Source organism: Delphinapterus leucas, chromosome 11 (assembly GCF_059928025.1).
Source record: "Delphinapterus leucas isolate spDelLeu-1000000601 "Yukka" chromosome 11, BTC_Dleu_Yukka2, whole genome shotgun sequence".
Classification (NCBI taxonomy): Eukaryota; Metazoa; Chordata; class Mammalia; order Artiodactyla; family Monodontidae; genus Delphinapterus; species Delphinapterus leucas.
In genome coordinates, this window is record NC_143139.1 from 43769736 (window position 1) to 43790718 (window position 20983).

The 20983-nt window shown below is 55.8% G+C and overlaps 3 protein-coding genes across 3 annotated transcripts; 2 read left to right on the top strand and 1 right to left on the bottom strand.

Moving 5' to 3' along the window:
• The first annotated feature begins 973 nt into the window (after nucleotides 1–973).
• On the top strand, nucleotides 974–4637 carry BLOC1S1 (biogenesis of lysosomal organelles complex 1 subunit 1). The gene is made up of 4 exons (XM_022571933.3): nucleotides 974–1120; nucleotides 1855–1927; nucleotides 4022–4154; nucleotides 4437–4637. The coding sequence occupies exons 1-4, from the start codon at nucleotides 1060–1062 to the stop codon at nucleotides 4545–4547; spliced, it is 378 nt and encodes a 125-aa protein (XP_022427641.1). The 5' UTR covers nucleotides 974–1059; the 3' UTR covers nucleotides 4548–4637.
• A 1963-nt stretch (nucleotides 4638–6600) lies between these two features.
• On the top strand, nucleotides 6601–9762 carry RDH5 (retinol dehydrogenase 5). Its single transcript, XM_022571932.2, has 4 exons — nucleotides 6601–6928; nucleotides 7096–7354; nucleotides 8649–8812; nucleotides 9108–9762. The coding sequence occupies exons 1-4, from the start codon at nucleotides 6619–6621 to the stop codon at nucleotides 9329–9331; spliced, it is 957 nt and encodes a 318-aa protein (XP_022427640.2). The 5' UTR covers nucleotides 6601–6618; the 3' UTR covers nucleotides 9332–9762.
• An 862-nt stretch (nucleotides 9763–10624) lies between these two features.
• CD63 (CD63 molecule) lies at nucleotides 10625–13815 on the bottom strand. The gene is made up of 8 exons (XM_089920833.1): nucleotides 13745–13815; nucleotides 13084–13193; nucleotides 11963–12151; nucleotides 11721–11795; nucleotides 11523–11618; nucleotides 11279–11416; nucleotides 10951–11034; nucleotides 10625–10781 (listed from the first exon to the last, which is right to left on the bottom strand). Exons 2-8 carry the CDS (start codon nucleotides 13147–13149, stop codon nucleotides 10716–10718), a joined length of 714 nt encoding a protein of 237 aa, XP_089776959.1. The 5' UTR covers nucleotides 13150–13193; nucleotides 13745–13815; the 3' UTR covers nucleotides 10625–10715.
• Nucleotides 13816–20983: the final 7168 nt, after the last annotated feature.

Consider the following 20983-nt stretch of genomic DNA (forward strand, 5'->3'; position numbering starts at 1 on the left):
AAAAAGAATCACCTGAACAGCTTTTTAAAAAATAATTATACCAGGCCTCCACCCTCAGAGATCTAGTTAATTGGTCTTCGACCAAGGCATATTTTTTAAAACTTCCCCAGATGATTCTAATGTATAGCCGGGGCTGAGAACCACTGATTTAATCCGATCTTCTAATTTTCCTAAGGAGAAAACCAACACCCGGAGTGGATAAGCGACTTGCCCAAAGTCACCCGGCATGTCAGTGCACAGAACACCAAGAGAGAATGCTGTAACAGCAAGAATACGTTGCTGATGTTTATAATTTTTTCTTGTTGGGGTTAATCCCAGAAGCATTTCTCTTTAGTTCAGAGGTGTTATATAATTTACCTTTTATGTTGGCAGCAGCTTATTCTACTGGTAAGACTGAAATAAATGGGTTTGCATTCCCTGACCACAAAAGGACAGAGATGGAATTGCACATTCACCACACATAGCCAGCCAAATTAGCAAAGCTCCCTAGGAGGCCGCTGGAAGGGCCTAAAATGTTTCTTCTGAACAATGAGCAGCCAGAGCTGAGGGACTTTGGTGGGGTGGTGAAAAGAGAGAGAGCTGGAAGAGAGGAAAGCATTCCCCCCCTAGAGGGAGGAGCTGAGGATCAACTGAAAACCGACCAGAGCTGCCAGGAGGGAACGGCCAGAGAAGGCAAAGAATTTCAATGAGTCCTGGGAGCCTCTGCTCCCGCAACAACCGAACCGTGATGGACAGCCTGGCAACAACAACCCTCCTGGGAGCCTGAGATCCAGAGGAGATTAAAAACTGGTTCTGCAATTTGGGTACGAAACCCACATTCCCACACTCACCAAAAGTGAGCTCCCAATAAAGACAAAAGCTCACCTGGCCCTACTATCCCCTCCCTTCCCAGCCAAGATCCTCATTACCTACCACCCCAAGTCTCAAAAGGAGGGCGGTTCCGGGCCTCACGTGACACTGCAGTCACGTGACCCCGGGCCCAGCGGGAGCCGAGCAGCTCGTTCCAGTTCCGGGAGCCGGAGGGGGCCGGGCGCGCCCTGCCCCCAGCCCGCCGCGACCATGCTGTCCCGCCTGTTGAAAGAACACCAGGCCAAGCAGAATGAACGCAAGGAGCTGCAGGGTGAGCTAAATATCCAGTCCGCCGTTTTCCCTCCCGCCGCGGCCTAGCCTCAGCCCGGAGCCTGGACCTTGAGTAACGGCCCAAATCCAAGGAAAGGCGCAGGCCAGTGGGCGCGGGCATGTGGGAGAGGGAATCAGAGGAGCTTTTTGGGGAGCTCCGTTCTCTTGCCAACGGGCCCTGGTCTGTAGCAGCGCTCCAGTCCCCCACGGCAACGCCCCCCACGCTGTCTCCGCGGCATCCTAGCCCCGCCCTCTGTCACGGAACGCTGTGCCGATTGGTCCAGTGAGCCGCTCATCCTGGAAGTGGGAAGGAACGCTCCTGAAAGGAAGCGGGTGTTGGGGTCCCGGCAGAGCTGGGATTTTTGGAGGCCTGAAACCACCGAAATGGGGGTGGGGCCCTTGTTTCCTGAATCCGGGCTGGGAATCCCGGAGTTACCAATCCTAAAGCCAAGACATTGGGAAAAGCGTGCCTGAGAGGCTGGAGTCCTGGGCGCTGCCACAGGCTCGTTAGCGTCCCCGGGCGAATCGCTTCCCTTCTCAGGGTACCAGTTTCCTCACGGCTAAAATGAAAGGGCTTGCTTTATGTTTTGCAAGGTCCTTTCAGCTCTGGCACTCTGAGATTAGTTGAAATGTTCCCACAACTAGCAGAATAGTAATGAATGGGTGGGGGAACCTTAAGCACCACCCCTCAAAAAACCAAGTCTCCAGTCTAATCCCTTTTCCCCCTCCACCCAGAGAAGAGGAGGCGAGAGGCTATCACTGCAGCGACCTGCCTGACAGAAGCTTTGGTGGATCACCTCAATGTGGGGTATGAACCTCTTCCCATCAACACCAACCCTGCCCCCCCAAGTTTAGGCACTGGCAAGGTCTAGCCCTCAGACTGCTCTTGAGATGAGATGTTCTGCTCATTCCCCTATCCTCCTCCCACCCAGCTTAACTTTTATGGAGAGAGGCTTGAGCCAGCTCTGACCCCTAACAAGGGCAGAGAGGAACAGCTGCGGTGGTTGGAAAAGCAGCCAGATTTCCCCTTCCCAACAATAACTTCCCTGGTGCTCACAACTTGATGCCGTCTGGCCACCTCTCTTCACCCGTCCAAGTCCAGCTGTCACTTCCAGCAGGAGGGAGAGCACCGTCCTTCACCACAGCTTCCCAGCTCCTCCTTCTCCACCTCCCACCCTCTGGCAGACCTGGAGAGCAGCTGGCAGGAAAGAGATGGCACAGCTGGTGAGGGTGAGGGCAGAACCTATGCCAGGAGCCACCTTAGAGCCAGGCTGTCACTTCCCTTCCTTCTGGGTCTCCAGAGACCACCCCTTGCTTTGGTCCTAAGTGAGGATGCCAGTAATGACCAGTGACTTGGGAAGGAGCAAAGAACATTGTCTCTTGACCCTGAGTGACCCAGAAAAGTGGAGAGATGATGATCTGATAGCCAGGCCATCTGTTGGGAGAAAGGAGGCAGTATGATGCCTTCCACCCCAGGGCAAGTCGAATAGCTTGGCTGTGAAGTCAGAGACTGAGTCACCCAAGTGAGCCAGGCAGGAACTGTCACCTTCATTGCTCATCTCGGGAAGATTAGAGGGAGAGAAGGCTGTGGTTGGGGCCTCTGATCTCCCTTCCCTCCAGGCCTCTCCCTCCACGCAGTGTGAATGAGAGAAAGCAAGAGGTCAACAGGGAAAATAAGGAGTTCAGGAACTCCCAGGGGAATCTTGAAGCATTGGGAGCACCCTGCTATGACTGTTTCAGCTCCTCCACCCCGTACTGTGACCCAGCTGTCCCCCAGAGAGAAGGGACAGGGTCTGTGCCTTCCCTCCCTCCCACATTGGTGCCTCCTGGGCTCTGCTCTGTGGTTGGCCCAGGCTTCTCCTGCTTCTCTTCCTTTGCTAGGGGCCACCCCTCTTTCAGCTTAGAGGGCAGCTAAGCCAAAGCCAGATTAGAAAGGGTTTTGTGTTGCTGCCCACGGCTCCTCTCATTCCCCAGAAAGGAAAACAAAGGCTCAGTCTATCTCAGCCCCTGTCAGGTGTCCTTCCCACTCTCTAGACTCCCCCCCGCCCCATCCCCTTGTCCCCTCCAGTCTCCACAGATTCCAGTGGGTGGGGGCAGCGGATGTGGAGTCTCTCAGCTGACCCAGAGCTTTGGGGTGGGGAATGAAAGATTCATCAGCCAACAAGGGGGAACAGTTATTGCACAGTTATTGCGGGGTGGGGGGGGTGAGCGGGGGGCGGGGATACCAGCCTTGGGGCAGTAATGTAACTGCAGGCAACCATGATCAAGGAGAATAGAAAACCTGTTGCCTAGAGCAGAAGGAAGAGAGAGAGAGAGAGTGTGTGTGTGTTCGTTCATCTGTGTGGGCGAGAGGAGGACTGGGAGAGAGAGCCAAGAAGCAGCCCTTGGGATATCTTCCCTTGACCCTGAGTTCCTGGGGAGGGGGTTGCTCTCCCATCCCACCCCAGATTCAGGGAGGAGCCCAATTTCCCTTCCCAACTTCTCGCATGGATCCCTGGCCTTCCAATCATTGCCAGATGTGTCCCTGCCGCTGGATTTCCCAAGCTTCCCCACGCCCCTTTTTCCCTCCCAGCTTCTTCCTCAGTGATACCCCTCAGCCCCACCAGGTTAACCCTCCCTTTTCTCACCCAGCTTCAAGAACTCCTCTGGGGGTAGGAAATGGTATGTTTCTGGTCAGCTCCCGGCTAGGCTCTCCTGGGAATCCTGGGAATGGAAGGAAGGGACCGGGCTCATTTGCATGTACATCGTAGTCATTTGCCTCACATCCAGGAATGGCCAAAATCACATGGTTTTCTCCAGCCTGACTCCTGACCGGCCTCCCACTCTGGCAGTGGGGTATCAGTTCTGGAGACCACTCCCCACCAGCTGGGCGAGTTGACCTCCTTCCTCCTGCAACCTCTAGCGTGGCCCAGGCCTACATGAACCAGAGAAAGCTGGACCACGAGGTGAAGACCCTACAGGTCCAGGCTGCCCAGTTTGCCAAGCAGACAGGCCAGTGGATCGGGATGGTGGAGAACTTCAACCAGGCGCTCAAGGTAGGCCACGCTCCCTACGTCTCCAGCCACATCCTGCGCCCCCATTGGCTGCCTCCAGTGGGGTCACCTCAGGCCTGGGGTTGAGGAGGAAGTGGGGATCATCCCAGAAACCCCAGAAATCTATGGCCCCAGTGTCACAGAAGCTAGAGAAGTAAAAGCAGCTGGTGGGTCCACGCAAAGCCCTTTCTAGGGGATGGAATGAAAGTGCCCCCATCCATCCCCTAGAGCCACACCCCACCCACCCTGACTCCCGGACTCCCACACCCCACCACCACCTTCCAGGAAATCGGAGATGTGGAGAACTGGGCTCGGAGCATCGAGCTGGACATGCGCACCATTGCCACCGCGCTGGAGTACGTCTACAAAGGGCAGCTGCAGTCGGCCCCCTCCTAGCCCCACTGCCCTCCCCTCCCGCACTCCTCCTACCTCCCCCAGGCGGGCAGGAAGGAGGGTGACAGGCCATGAATAAAACACAAGCCTCCATTTCTCTGTGTTTGTCTCAAGGAGCTACTAGCTCAGTGTGGGGGGTAGGAATGGAAGGTTCGAAGACTCTTCCTCTGAGCAATGGTACCTTTTGGGTAGAGGCTGGAACTAGCTTCCTCTTACAAGCTCAACTCTCTTCTCCTCCTTGGGCCTGGTACCTGATGCAGGTTACTGTTGGGTAAGCAGAGGGTGGGAGTTTCCCACCCCTCCCCAGAGAAGGGCAGGGGGCCCTGTCCCAAGCTTCCTAACCCAGGACTTCCATTTCCCACAGAGGAGAAACAAGACAGGGAGCAGGCCTGGTCCAGCTCTGGCTCTCTGCCTCTCCACGTGCTCACGGCCTCTCCCAGCCTGGTGCTAAGCAGTGTCATGAGTCTGGACCAGTTGGGAGATTAATTCTTGGGCATGGGAGCACTTCAGGGCAGGGAAGGGGGAGGAGTGACAGGTCCAAGGTCACCAACAGAGAGGGGCAGCTGCCATCCTTGATAGATCCCTCCTCTTAACAATCTGTGACAGGACTTCCCTTGTGGTGCAGCGGTTAAGAATCCGCCTGCCAATGCAGGGGACACGGGTTCGAGCCCTGGTCCAGGAAGATCCCACATGCCGGGGAGCTACTAAGCCCGTGCGCGACAACTACTGAGCCTGCGCTCTAGAGCCCGCGAGCTGCAACTACTGAAGCCCGGGCACCGAGAGCCTGTGCTCTGCAACAAGAGAAACCACTGCAATGAGAAGCCCGCGCACCGCAACAAAGAGTAGCCACCGCTCGCCGCAACTAGAGAAAGTCCTGCACACAGCAATGAAGACCCGACGCAGCCAAAAAATAAATTTAAAAAAAGAACAAAAAACAACAACAACAAAAAAAAAATGGGGCTTCCCTGGTGGCGCAGTGGTTGAGAGTCCACCTGCAGGACACGGGTTCGTGCCTCGGTCCAGGAAGATCCCACATGCCGCGGAGCGGCTGGGCCCCTGGGCCATGGCCGCTGAGCCTGCGCGTCCGGAGCCTGTGCTCCACAACGGGAGAGGCCACAACAGTGGGAGGCCCGCGTACTGCAAAAAAAAAAAAAAACAACTAAGCCTTGTGGAATTCAAAAATTTAGAAAAAAAAGAAAAAGAAAAGAATCTGTGACAGAGGTGGTCAGGGAGCCCCACTGGAAAAGAGAGCCAAGCAGGGCACTGGGTGCTTCTGGCCTGTAGCAAGCTCTGGCTTCAACCCACAGGCCTCAGCCTCCCTGGCTCCTCCTCCCCCACCCCACCCCACATGCACTTAATACTTCTGGCACCCAGTCCACCTGCCTCGGACTTTGGCCTCAGTGGTAGCTAGTGGGAGCCTGGGAAGCCCTGGAGCAAAGTTTCTCAAGCAAAGCAAAAGAAGAAACTTCAGGTGTCGTAGTGCCTGCTAGCTTTCCCCTGAGAAGGTAAGCAGGGTACTGGGAGCTTGGGGGCTATGAGAAGACTGGCAAGATGTTCATGTATTGATAACTCAAAGCCTAAAGCTTTTCATGCGCCTCCTCACACTTTATCCCCTTTGATCCCCCGCGGTTCCCAGGTGGGTGTGCTGGGTGTTAGTCCCACTTGGTAGATGAGAAAACAGGTTCCGAGACACAGTGAGGTGCTCGGCCTCACACAGTAAGCTTGGAGCCAGCAGGACTAAAATGCAGGGGCTCCGTATGTGTCTCCAAAAATAAGGCCCAGCTGGTTTAGCAGGAGGTAAGAGGTGATAACAAGATCCCTCTGCTCCTGTGTGGCGGGTCTGCACACAGGACCCAGCTCATCTGGTTTTAGTTAAGTTACCCACAGATACAGGGTCTGCCCAGATCTTCGCTTTACTTAGATGAACTGTAGTTTGCGAGTCTCAGTCTGCTCAAACCAGAGACTTCCAGTTATGGGGAAGATATGAGGGCCGAGGGCTGGTGGGCCAGAGTAAACTAGACAAGTCTCCCTGCCCAGCTTCGGCTGCCACCTGCAGGTCACTTGGGGTCCGGCCATGTGGCTGCCTCTGCTTCTTGGAGTCTCGCTCTGGGCAGCACTGTGGTTGCTCAGGGACCGGCAGAGCCTGCCTGCCAGCGATGCTTTCGTCTTTGTCACCGGCTGTGACTCGGGCTTTGGGCGGCTTCTGGCACTGAGGCTGGACCAGAGAGGCTTCCGAGTCCTGGCCAGCTGCCTGACCCCCTCAGGGGCAGAGGACCTTGAGCGGGTGGCCTCCTCCCGACTCCACACCACACTGCTGGATGTCACAGATCCCCAGAGCGTCCGGCAGGCAGCCAAGTGGGTGGAAACACACGTCGGGGAAGCAGGTGAGTATGGCAGGGGGCCACCGGGAACGGGGCGTAAGGTGTGCACTCGCAGGGGCTGTGGGAAGCTAGAGGGACTGCGGGGGAGGAGCAGGGCTCAGATCCTCCCGGAAAGGAGAGGGCCCATTGGAATGCCTCACCTACCCTGTGCCTGTCTCACCCCCCCACAGGGCTTTTTGGTCTGGTGAATAATGCCGGCACGGCTGGCATCATCGGGCCCACACCTTGGCAGACACGGGAGGATTTCCAGCGGGTGCTGAATGTGAACACGCTGGGTCCCATCGGGGTCACCCTCGCCCTGCTGCCCCTGCTGCGGCAGGCCCAGGGCCGGGTGATCAACATCACCAGTGTCCTGGGCCGCCTGGCAGCCAATGGAGGGGGCTACTGTGTCTCCAAGTTTGGCCTGGAGGCGTTCTCTGACAGCCTGAGGTGAGGGGTGCAGGGCCCTGCTCCCAGTCCGGGGGAGCCCACTCAACAAGCAGGTTAGCATCTGCCCTGCAGAGCTGATGAAAGCAGGGCGTGGTGGAAACTTAGAGACAGTTTAGGGCTTGAGTTTGTGGGTTCAAATCCCAGCCTTCTCCCATGTGAGCTTGGTGACCTTAGTCAGTTACCTCTCTTTTCCCCAGTTTGTTCCTCCTCTGTTAAATCAGGATGAGAAGGCCCGCCTCATGGGTGAGTAAAATGAGGTATATGTGAGGCCTCAACAGAGCCTGGCACATAGAAAATGCCCCCGGAAGCCCGCTCTCATTCTTATTAATGTTATTATTACTAATAACAACTATTACTTACCATGAGCTAGTACCTCTACTGAACACTTTCTCATTCGATTCTCCCCAAAATCCTGTAAGGGTCGGTGTTAACACCCTTAGGTAACGTAAGTTACCGAAGACCACATGACAGTTAGTGGGGGCACTGCCACGTATGCCCAGGTCTGCTTGCCTACAGACCCTGGTCATTACATTCTCCTGCCCCTCATCTTTAGACAATAACGTTCAAAGTCCCACGAGAGCACAAGGGAGACTTAAGGATGACACAGGAGCAGAGTTCGATTCCCCCAAGCTGGGCCCACCTCCTGAAGGAAGTCTTCCTCTGTCACCATCACTCAGCAAATGACATCAATATCTACTTTTGTCCCTATGCCTGTCTTTTAATCTTCCAATCAGCATCACAGAACATGTACTTTATACTTGGACTTCTGCAATCTGTGCCGAGCACTCCCGCCTTCCCCCAGCAAACACCAGTCTACACCCTCCATATCCAGCAGTTGGGGCTCAACCCTGTGTTTTGGGATCTGGGGACTGTGGTTCTTCCAGTTCAGGAGCTGGCAGATTGTGGTTCTCAGGCCAGATCCCGCCACTGGCCTACAAGCTAATAATGGCTTTTACATTTTTAAACGGCGACAGTGTAAATGGTTATATAAGTAGCTACATAATATCATTAATTTTAGATCTGCAACGTGGAAAATATTTACTGTCTGGCCCTTTAAGAAGTTTTCAAGTCCCTGCTCTAGATTCTAGAAGAGAATACAAAGGAAAACAAACTTCAAAAATACCTCCTTCCCTCTGCCCCACTTGCCCCTCATCCCAGGGCAGCGGGGATATCCCTTCCTGTCATGACCACTGACCCTGTGATGCTTTCCTATCTTAGCCTCCCTACCCATGTCCCTGAAGTCCTCTCCCTATAAAGACAAGAACCCAGGAACCTCCCTCTGCCCCCACTCCAGGCGGGACGTGGCTCCTTTCGGGGTACGAGTATCTATCGTGGAGCCTGGCTTCTTCCGAACCCGTGTGACAAACCTGGAAAGTCTGGAGGACAGCCTGCAGGCCTGCTGGGCACGGCTGCCTCCAGCCACACAGGCCCTCTATGGGGAGACCTTCCTCACCAAATGTGAGTGATGGGCCCACGCAGGGGCATATGAAGGGAAATGAGAGTGCCACAAAGGCCAGGCCTGCACCAGCCTGCTGGGAGGAGGTGGGTAGAGCAGTCAGGGAAGGGGTGAGGGTGAATGGGATGCCATAGAACACCCAGGCCATGTGCAACCTGCCCACTCCCCAAACTGGGGAGGGGACTGAGGACCCCTCTCACCTCTACTGGGCAGCAAGCCCCAGGCCCCAGGAGATAGGGCCTGAGGTAGGCTGGAATGGGACAGGGACACTGATTACAACCGTCCGCTGGGCCGCAGATCTGAGAGTGCAGCAGCGCATCATGAACCTGATCTGTGACCCGGACCTGACCAAGGTGAGCGAGTGCCTGGAGCATGCCCTGACTGCCCGTCACCCCAGAACCCGCTACAGCCCAGGCTGGGATGCCAAGCTGCTCTGGCTGCCAGCCTCCTACCTGCCAGCCAGCCTGGTGGATGCTGTGCTCACCTGGGTCCTTCCCAAGCCTGCTCAGGCGGTCTACTGAACTCAGCCCTCCAGCAAGAGGTTGTCGTTCAAGGCAAGGACTTTGATTTATTTCTGTCCCCCACCCTGGCACTGCCTGGTGCCTGGTACAAAACAGGCACTCAATAAATGTGTATTGGGGCTTCCCTGGTGGCGCAGTGGTTAAGAATCCGCCTGCCAGTGCAGGGGACACGGGTTCGAGCCCTGGTCTGGGAAGATCCCACATGCTGCAGAGCTACTAAGCCCGTGCGCCACAAGTACTGAGCCCACGTGCCACAACTACTAAAGCCCGGGCACCTAGAGCCTGTGCCCTGCAACACTAGAAGCCATGACGATGAGAAGCCCGCACACCGCAATGAAGAATAGTCCCCGCTCGCCACAAATAGAGAAAGCAACGAAGTACAGCAACGAAGACCCAACACAGCCAAAAATTAATTAATTAATTAATTAAAATGTGTGTTGTTCAAAACAAAACAAAAAACACTGTAGGTGGGCAAAAATGAAGGTGCCCAGTGGAAGATCCCATGTAACTCCTAACTAACCTAGGCTCACATCCTCCAGGGTCTCTGGCCCATTTAGTACCTGCAAAACAACCAGCACCCACTCGGGGGTGCAAGGGGATTGTCTTGCATCTGTAAGGCATCTTTGAAGCTGCACCTGGAGGGGTGGCCACTAGAGGGCACTGTTGGATGTTTCCTTTCTTCCTGGAGTAAGGTTGAAATTCAGTGTTTGGAGTGGGAAGGGGGGCATGGGGAGGTGATGAAGAGGGGTCAAGGCCAAGCTGGGTGGTTTCCATGGGAAAAAAGCCAATACCCTCTTAAATTCTTGTTATCTAACGTAAGTCAAGAAGGATAGACACTGGCCACACAGGTATAAAAGCAACTTGTCACCATCCTGAAAGGAGCCAGGCCCCCTTGAGGGTCAGTGTGGCAAGGAGTTGCTGGGCCCTCAGAGGTGGGCAGAAGGCCAGGGAGAAGATGTCGACAGTGGATGTGGGCTGGTCTCTCCCAGGTAGGACCTTTGTAGAGAATCCCTTTGACGTGGGAAATGGCTTCACGAACCCTTCAGCACTGAGCCTGGCAGCAACAAGACTAGGAGACAGGGAGGGCAGTGGGCCTCAGCCTCCTCGGGATCCCCACTTTCACTACCAGCCCAACGAATGCCTTCAGCACAATCCTCCTTTCCTCCACACCCCCCAAAGTAGGCCTGCCTTTCCAGAGGTGCAAACAGAACGAGGTCCCAGAGGACAGGAACATGGATGAGGAGGGGGAAGGGATAAAGTATCACTCTTTAGGACAAACTGAGACTCTCTCTCTTTTCGGTCTGGAAAAATAATCCGTTTAATTGAAAAACCTGGAGTATACTACCCACTCCCCTGGATGAGGGGGCTGAAGAGACTAGACCCCCTACATCACCTCATAGCCACTTCGGATGCTCTTCACAAGGCAGCAGGCAAAGACGATACCCAGGACCTAGAAGCAAAGACAGAGATGGGGGTGAAGAGGAGTCAGGGAAGCAAGGTACCAGGGGCCCACCCAAGAGACCCCAAACACCACCAGGCCTCCCCTCCCCAGGCCAGCACCTCCTGCTCAGCACCCTCCCACTGCCCCTCGATCCCAGGTGCTCAAGGGCGTCTCTCACCTCCACAAAGGCAATGCCCAGGGCCGCTGCAGCCACCACCAGCACTTTGCTCCTCAGCCAGCCCCCGATCTTCTCCACACAGCCCTGAAGGGTGGCAGGCACACAAGACACCATCAGAAACTTCCCACCCACCTTCCTTGGACCATCTGTCTCTCCCCCACCCTCTGTACCTTTAACCCCACCCCTAGTATTCCCAAATTCCCTCCCCACCCCTGACGCCAAACTTCCCAGAGCCCCAACCCTCTCCACCTCCACCCCGGGTCCCTCTTTCCTCCTGAAACATTTCCCAGCTTCCCCAAGTCCCCTACTATCTCAGCCCCCTCCCTACCTCAGTATGGATATCCTTCACGTTGAAATTAATCCCACAGCCCTGAGTGACATTGACACAGCAGGAGTCAGGGACTCGCTTGGTCACAATCAGGATCTTCTCCCAGTCTGTGTAGTTAGCCGCCCCGCAGCACTTAAACTGCGGAAAGATATGGGGGAAAAGGCTGTTAGGTGAACCTCTATCTTCAACATGTAGATGAGAATCTCCTTCCCCCATTACCCCTGCTCCCAGCAACCCCACTCACGTCTTCCTGCATACTGTCCAGGATCGATGCTGTGTGGTTGTTTTGGGGATAATTCTGCATCTGCTGCCGGAAATCCTTATTAAATTCTGATATCACCTGGGAGTAGGGAGGAGCACTGCTGAGGCCAGAATTCAGGGCACCTGGGTCCCAGAGCATCCAGGCCTCTGAGGCAAGGCCCTCCCCTTACTCCCTGCTTACCTTGTCTCTAAACACATAGCCAGCAATGGCTGCAGCCACCTCCACCAGCATGATAAGGGACAGGAAGATGGCAAACTGCAGGTGCAAAGGACGGGAGTCACGTTTGGAGTCTGGGTGAGAGGGGCCTGCCGGTCTTGGGAACGTTCACCAAGGTTTCCCTCACCCACCCACCCCGACAAGCCCCCTCCAGAGAAATGCCCTTCCGCAGTCCCAGGCACCCAGGCTGGCCCGTACCCACTCACCGTGATCATAAGGCAGTAGTTCTCCTTGCAGGCTCCACAGCAGCCCACAAAGGCCACCAGGAAGAGGAAGGCACCCACTGCGATGATGACCACGGGCAACAGGGAGCCAGGGGTGGCCCCCGGAGTGATGGTCTGATTCAGGACGAGCTGGGCCCCTATGCCCACAGTGATCAGCCCCACCGCAAAGGCCTGGGAGGAGGGAAGGTCAGGATTCAGAAGACCCACAACCCATCAGCCCTTCACGGTGGTGTACCCAGGACACAGGCGGAACCCCGTGCCATACAGACCGATTCTCACAGCTCCAGGAAACTTTTGACTATGGGGGAGAAGGAGGACGCATCCTTGCCCCACAGTGAGGGCTGGGAAATTGTTCAAGGCTCTCTGGGAGAAGGCAACCAGGAGGAACCATGCCTTCCTTCAAACAGCTCCTCACCAAAAGCAAACAGAGAAGTTCCCAGAAAGCCTTGAGCCCAGGGCACATATTCCTAACAAAGAGCAGTGCTTCCTTTGAGCCTCTTCCTATGGGCCTCTAGGGCGCCCAGAACCGCCCTCTCACTGTCCTCCAATGCCCCCCACATCCTCATCAGCTGTGACTAGGGCTCCTCAAGCCAACTAGGCCAGGGGCGAGAAGGGAGGGGGGAAAAGGGGGTAAAAGTAGCCTGCCCCTTCCTGGACAAACAGTAGCCTCTCCAGCCCGGAGTCCAGGACGGGAGCAGTGGAGGTGGGCAGAGCCCGTACCCACCCCAAGCAGCCGGGAGGGGTGATGAGGGAATGGCAAGAAATGAGGGAGTGGAGGGGAAGAGAGGAGGGTGGCGATAGCATCAGGCGGTTGGCTGGTTGCCCCACTGCCCCATATCACAAGAGACTGGGTCACCAGACAGGAAGGGCCCGGAGGGGTTACGGGGAGGGTGGCCCGCCATTGTCGGTCCAAACCAGCCTCAGAGGTTCCTGAAAGCTGGAGGAGAAGAGGACGGCCGCGCTGGCCTCGGTCGTTCCCGGGCTTTCCTTCCACATCTGGTCCCCAGCTGCCTTCATTCCTGGCCCCTCAGCCCTCACCACTCCGGAGCCAGATCTCCCCGCACCCTGCCAGCGCGCCCTCACCGTCCCCGCTCCCCACTCACGCAAAAGGCCAACAGAAGAACGTAGAGCAAGAACTTGACACATTTCATTCCTCCTTCCACAGCCATGGCTGCCTGGCCTGGGGCAGACGGGACGGCAGGGGGATCAGAACCTGTCGAAGGGGGATCAGAACCTGTCGAAGGGGGATCTCGGCTTCCGAGCTCCCTGCCGGCCCTCGAGACCTTCCCTGCGGGGCCCCCATTCCAAGCCCCTCCCACCCGGAAACCCGCGGTCAGATCCACGTCTCCCAGCCCCCTCTTCTCCCCGCAGGAGAGGGGTGGGGGCGCCCGCCGCCCAGCCCGGACCCCGCCCCGCCGCCTCCGCGGCCCGGGACCCAACCCAGGGCGCCGGCGGGGGCCAGCGCCGGACGCCCACCCTCGACCCTCCAGCCCCCAGGCGTTAAACACCCCCCTCCCCACCCAACTAGTCACGAGAAACAGTCCTCAGCCCCAGCCCGACCCCCAGGCCCTTTCCCCTGGGCTCTGACCACCGCCAAACAGAAGTGCGGCCGGCGCCCCCCCACCCCCACTCCGCCCGGGCCTCCGGAACTTTGCAAAGTTGCAAGGGCCTCGGGAGCGGCGAGGAGCGCGGCGGATCTTCGGAGGCCCGGGGCGAGCCCCTCCCCACCCCACACGGAAGCTGGCGCGAGCCCCGAGGCCTCACCTGGGCTCCCCGAGGCTGTGCGCTGCTCTCCTGCCGCGGCTCAGGGGCTCTCTAGCTGCGCCCCCCGGCTCTGGCCCCGCCCGGCGCGCGGCCCCGCCCCGACTCCAGCCACAGCCCCCTCCCCCGCCGAGTGGCCCCAGCCTCCCTCATGTGACACGGGAACAGCTGCGGCCTGAGTCACCCGGCCCGCGTGGGGAAGGCCGAGCCCCCAGCCCGGTCGAGGCCACGTGGCCCCTGCCCGTAAGACAGTGCCCACCCCCGCAAAGAGAGGACGCCCAGGGCAGGACCTCGGGGTGCCTGGCGCCCTTCTGGCGCCGCCAGAAGGGGGCCACCTCGGGGTAGGAGAGCGGGATCCGGCGCCGCCTGGTTCTCTCTGGCTCAGGGAAACGGAGGAGACGTGTGAGAGCCAAAGGAGGGATGAGCGGCCCGAAGTTACTCTCTGAGCGCCCGGCCGGGCGGCAGAGCTGAGTCGAGGTGACAAGATGGTCTTCAAGAGGCCTGCATTCTCCACCCAGAGCCCACTCCCTTCCTCTCGCTCCAGCTCCATTCCACCCCTTCCCCGAGTCAGCAGAGGGCGCTGCTGGCTCTCTGGAATCGGGTGGGGGCAGAATAAACTTTCAGAAGGTCCCCAGCCTCACATCCTGGGAATCCCCCAGCGTTCTAGAGTGGGTGTTCCTGTCCCTCTCTCTCTTAGTCCCTTCTCCATTGTCTAGGGCTCCTGAGTAGTGAGCCGAGAAGTGGAGGAAGCGCTTCCTAGCACCATTCCACCCAATCATGGCACGTCAGAGTCAGGTCCCTCCCTCTGGGAGAGGATTGCTGAGGTCAGCTCCCACCCCTCCTGGATCAGCCTGTTAACGGTAGAGGCGTGGGGAGGACACTAAGGCGGGCATGGCATATATCCCCTGGATTTCTCCATCCCATCCTAGCGGACAGCCCAGAGGGCAAGGCCAGGAGAGGACTGGAAGGTGAGGGGGTTGGTCTCAAGCTGCCTCCCTCTCTGTGGGCCGTGGTGGTCCGCAGAAGGAGCTGTGTGAACAAGCAAAGGACAGAACCAACCACAACACCCCTGCCCCCCTGGCCTGGACCCAACCCCTTAGGTTCTTCTGGTCCTGCCTGAAGAACCGTTTCCTGAGCCTTCAGTATGTGTGCACAAGGAAGGAAACTGTAAGAGCAGAAGGAAGGAGATCTGGGCTGGGCCGAGGACCAGTTTCCAGGATCACAATCTTCCAGCAAGACACACCAAGCCCCTTCTGGACTTTGCTTCCCAATTATCACGGCAGGCAGGCCGTGGAGGAGGAGCAAAGAAGCTGAAGAAAGGAGTTTCATCTGTTTCTGCCAAGCACGTGCTGGGCGCAGGGCCAGCGAGGTGAGGCAATTGGTGGCCCCGTCCTCTGCCAGCAGGCAGAACCGAGCCCACACTGTGAACAGAGGCAGAAACCCCTGGTGGCAGCTGGATGAGCGCAGAGGGAGGAACAGGTGGTGCCTCTGCCCCAGAGAAGAAAGAAAAAGAACAGATTTCACAGAGGTGGGTGGTGCGCTCCCAGGTGACCTTAGACAATAAAAGGGTAGTCGCTCCGTTCCAGGGACAAGGAAAGGGCCAAGTGTAAAACAGGAGTAGTTTTCAAAGTCCATGGGGACTTCAGTGGTCCAGTGGTTAAGACTCCGAGCTCCCAATGCAGGGGACCCGGGTTCGATCCCTGGTCAGGGAACTAGATCCCACATGCATGCCGCAACTAAGACCCGGCGCAGCCAAATAAATAAATAAATATTTTTTTTAAAAAAGTCCATGACACGTTGGGGTTGGCCAGCTCACAGGGCTGGGGAAGGATGTGGTGACAGATGGAAGTGGGGGAAGGTGGGCTGAAGTCAAGATGTAGAAACTTTAGCTACCTCACCAACAAGTATAATGCTTGGTCTTTGACTGAATCTTTGCCTGAACAAACTGTGAAAGACATTTTGGGAACAGCTAGGCAAATCTGAATATAAACTGAGGATTAGACATGAGAAAGTAATTTGGTTAGCTGTGATGATAGTATGATTATACAGGAAAATTATTTTTTAAAGTTGCATACTAAAATATTTAAGGGTGAGATGTCCTGTCTGTAATTTATTTTGGAATACTTCATAAAACAATAGATGAAGCAAAAGAAGAAGACAGTCTAGGTGACAGGACTGTTGAGAACCTAGTGGCTGTGTGGGGTGTGTTCTAGAGGCAGAGGGGAGAGGGTGGGTGAACTCTCTTGGGATTGGCCCTATCGTGAAAGGAGAGATGAGTGTCTGGAGGGTAGCTGGCACATCATGGTCCAAGGGAGAGCTGATGAAGGCCAGAACCAGGGAAAGGAGGGGAAAATCCTTGGAAAAACCCTTCAGAGAGGGAAGATCAAAGAATGGGGTGACTGCTTACCTGTGGGAGCAGGAGAGGAAGTGGGAAGAGTCTGAGATGACTCAGAGTTTCCAAACCTGGGCGCCCAGGGGAGAGGTGGTTGTCACCCAAGGCAGGAGGCACATGAGAGGCAGCTGGGTGGAGATGTCCCACCTGGAATTGGGGATGTGAAACTCGGGAGGGAGGAGTAGTCAGACTGGAGATAAAAAGTGATATCTAGGACTTCCCTGGTGGCGCAGTGGTTAAGAATCCGCCTGCCAATGCAGGGAGCACAGGTTCAATCCCTGGCCCGGGAAGATCCCACATGCCGCGGAGCAACTAAGCCCGTGGGCCACAACTACTGAGCCTGCGCTCTAGAGCTTGCGAGCCACAACTACTGAAGCCCATGCGCCACAACTACTGAAGCCTGCATGCCTAGAGCCTGTGCTCCACAGCAAGAGAAGCCACTGCAATGAGAAGCCCGCACACCGCAACGAAGAGTAGGCCCCGCTCACAGCAACTAGAGAAAGCCCACACGCAGCAACAAAGGCCCGGCGCAGCCAAAAATAAATAAAATTATAAAATATATATATATATATATATATATATGTAAAGTGATATCTAAATCCATAGATGGGTGAAGGCCAGAGCAAGAGAAGAAAACAGAGACAGAGTTTTGGGAAACCCTTATGTTTAAGGAACATGGGGGAGTAAAGGAGCTGAAAGGGAAAGGAAGTTGCGGAGCCGGACCCCTGCACTCTGCCAGGCACTGTGCTGGGCACTTAGAGCCATGAGTTCATTTAATCCTCATGACAACCTGGTGAGGTCCGTATGATTTGTCCTGTTTTAGAGATAAGGAAACTGAGGCTCAGAGACAGGGAGTGATGTGCCCAGAGTCCAAGCAGGTAAAGGGCAGTGTTAGGATTTGAACCCATATCTCTGGGGGTTCCAAAGCCCGTGCTTTTTCCTCTCTCTCTCAGAGGCCAAGAGAAAAGAGAACTCCATGACAGGAGGAGGGGACAGTGGCCAGAAGCACCAAATAGTAAAGAAAGGTGAGATGCCAGAGAAGTCCATTGGATGAGGTGGCCTTTTCCAGAGCAATGTCAGGGCAGGCTCCCACGTACCTGCTGAGTGGGGAGTGGAGGCAGCCAGGTAGGCAGGGGTGGAGCTGAGGTGAAGGTCAGGAGAATGGAACCCTCCTAGAGGAACGCCAGGGGAAGGGCAGGGAGCAAACTGTGGCCAGTGTAGAGTACTGCAGCAGCTTGGTCACGCAATGGCAGAGAAAGAATGGGGCCCGGGAAACCCTGGAGAACAGACCTGTGTGGAGCTGGAAGGGAGAGGGCAAGAAAAGTCCATTCCTGGTCACCTTCACAGAGACAGAGGCTGGTGTGGTGGCTGCCGGGGCCTGGGAGGAATAGCGAGTTACTGTCCCACTGGGTATGCAGTTTCTGTTTAGGAAGATGGAAGAGTTCTGGTGATGGATGGTAGTGACAATTGCACAACACGTGAATATACTTAGAGCCGCCGAACACTTAAAAAATGGTTAAAATGGTAAATTTTGTGTTATGTATGCATAATTTTTAATTTATTTTTTTATTTTATTTAACACAATTTTTTATTGAAGTATAGTTGACTTACAAAGTTGTGTTAATTACTGCTGTACGGCAAAGTGATTCAGTTATACACGTATATACATTCTTTTTTTATATTCTTTTCCACTATGGTTTATCATAAGGTATTGAATGTAGTTCCCTGTGCTATACAGTAGGACCTTGTTGTTTATCCATTCTATATATAAAAGCTTGGGGAATTCCCTGGCGGTCCAGTGGTTAGGACTCTGTGCTTCCACTGCAGGGGCCACGGGTTTGATCCCTGGTCGGGGAAGTAAGATCCCTCATCGAGATCCCTTGATGAGGCCAAAAAAAAAAAAAGTGAAAAAAAAAAAAGTTTACATCTGCTAACCCCAACCTCGCACTCCATTCCTCCCCCGGCCCCCTCCCCCTTGGCAACCGCCAGTCTGTTCTCTATGTCCCTAACACAATTTTTTAAAAGAGAATGGCCTACCCCTCTAGCCTGGGAAGTAGGCATAGAGCCCTGTGTACCTCTGAGTGGGGAGGAGGCTGACCTCAGACTTGGCCTTCAGAGCTTTCAGCACCAACTCCAAGTGCTAGTGTCCAGAAATGCCACCAAGCCGCCTGATTAGCTCAGGCTTCTGTCCCTTCAGCGCCTGGCACTGGCTGGTGGTGGGTGAGTGGGGTGGGCTTGTCCCCTGCCCACACAGCAGAGCCAGGCTGCCCTCTAGCTCTCCAACCAGGGCCAGCAGCAGGGCATGGGGGCCTCAGGTGTCCCAAGCAAGGGTGGTTGCCATCTGAGAGCATGTAGGCATCGGCCAGACCCAGTGCAACACACAGTAGCTTGTAGCCAGCGCCCAAGGCCTCCCAAAGCTCAGATCCGTACAGAGTCCAGCGCCTGCTGCAGACACCTTCTTCCCTCCACTCAGCAGGACCCCTGCCTGAGCCCCACTGGGAGGGGCCGGCTCAGAGATAAGATGCAGGTGCCCTGGTAGTAGAGGCCCCAGTGAACTGGGAACTTCTACCTGCAGAAGCCCTTGGGGGCAGGGGAGCATGGTAGAGAAGCCAGGAGGCATGGGGAAGGAGAGGAGGAAAGAGAGGGAAGAGTTGAGGAGGGTTGGAGAGGGACACAGAGATACAGGAGCAAATAGAGGAGAGTGGAAGACAAGGGAGAGGTTGGGGGATAGGAGAGGGGAAACAGACATGAAGGAGGGGGTGGAGAGAAAGAAGGGGAGGAGACACGGATGGGAGAGAGAAAGGAAAAGGGTGCATCTCTACACTGGGGAAGGTAGGAAGGGTGATGCTGGGACTTAAGGTCAAGAGGTTGGGTCTGAATTGGGGGCCTGAGATTTCAATCCAGAGGCCCCAGCTTTGGATATGAGGGAGGCATGGGTGCTTGATAGCAGCTCCTAGATGGTAGGGTTAGATCAAAACAAGGGCAAGGTTGGAGATGTTCTGATTGTTGGAGTCTGTGGGCATAGAGAGGGGCCTCCAGTCACAGCGCACCATGGTACCCAGAAGAACATCATCACTGCCAAAGTCAGCTTACCTCCTCACTGTGAGGAAAGTAAGGCCCAGAGAGATGAAGCCACCGACTCAGCCACCACCCGCAGATGAGAACCAGGGTCTTGACACACCAGCTCCGGGGCTGGGTGCACCACGTTCGCCGTCAGCAAGCAGCGCCCTGAGGTCAGAAGCCTTGGTGAGAGACACGTTCTCCTCCACGTGAGTGGGTGACTTGGACCAAACTCTCGCCCTCCCCGAGCCTCAGCTTTCTGCCACTTACGCAGGAGGGAGACTACTCCCTCACCTCACAGGGTAGCTGGGAGGATCAGAGGAGAATGAAGGGGATCAATTTTGTTACCTTAAGAATGATAAAGTCTTGATCATACCCTGTTTTTAGACTCATGGGAGTTACGATGACTTCGCTTTGAGAAATATCTGGACGCCGCCCCACTTGAGATGGCCAAGGAAAGGGTTGGGAGGGACAACCCAGCCTCCTTTAGGTCCTACTCAACTTGGCCTTGGCCCAGAGTTCCAGCTCCGGCTCCACCCCAGCCCCACTGCCAGGCTGCATCCTCAGCTCTCCCCCCACATTCTTACCCATTTCTTTCACTGCTCCTGGGGCCCCCAGCCCCTGACCTCTGGCCACTCCTTCCCCCTACCCTTGCCTGACTTCTGTCCCAGCCTCCTCCCAGCCTGTGTCACTGTTACAACAGGGTCAATCCAGACGCCCAGCTGGTGACCGGGCAGGAGAGGCATCTGCAGCCCCTGGCCTTCCATGCACCACCTGGGCCAGGAGCTCGGCTGCTGTGTGGGTCTGGACCAGGGCCTGCTCGGGAGCGCCGTGGTCTCCACCTGAGAGTCAGCACAACTAAAGTTTCTCCTGAGAGGTAGCAGACAAGAATCTGGGAGAGGGACTTCCCTAGCAGTCCAGACTTTGCCTTCCAGGGCAGGGGGTGCGGGCTCCATCCCTGGTCGGGGAGCTGGGATCCCACATGCCTCGCGGCCAAAAATCAAAACATGGAACAGAAGCAATATTGTAACAAATTCAATGAAGACTTTGAAAAAATGGTCCACATCAAAAAAATAATAATCTTAAAAAAAAATAAATGAATCTGCAAGAAAGGAGAAAGAGGCAATGCGGGGCGGGGTGTTTAGCCCAGGTTTCTGTTCCTTGGGGCTGGATCAGCACATCTACCAGGGGTTTGAAGTCCCTGGAGAAGCAGACTTTGTGCTCAGACCCCTCCTTTTCTTTGACCAACAGCTGGAATAGTGGTGCCTCCTGCCAGCATAGTTGGGCCAAGGGGCCAGCCTTGGCCACCGCCACCAGCAGGACCCTACCACGGGCCTGGAGAAGGAGAAACAGGAAAGAAAGACAGGAAGAGGTGGGCAGGCCTGGGGAGACTAAGAGTGAAGGTAGAAAGAGGGCACACCCAAGGACTGAGAGGGCTGGGCCTGCCCTGAGAAGGTAGGGGGAGCGGATGGGGGCAGAGGCACTGGAGGAAGATGTGAGTCCTAGTGATTCTCAGGGTTCCCCACTTGTATCCCACCCACCTCCACCCCCTCCCTCCAAAACGCTAAGTCTTTGGCTCCCTCTTTCCAACCTCCAACTTCTCCTAGAGGGCCTCGAGGTTAAAGAGGTTAACAGGCCTGCCCGACAATCCAGGCAGGGTAATTATAGGGTTTAGAACAGTGGTGTGGGAGAAGATGGTAATTACACAGGGAGGTTCTCTCTGAGGGCTTCAGGGTTTGTGGGCAGGGACCTGGGAGGGGCCCATTCCACAAACAAACTCTCGCCAGCCC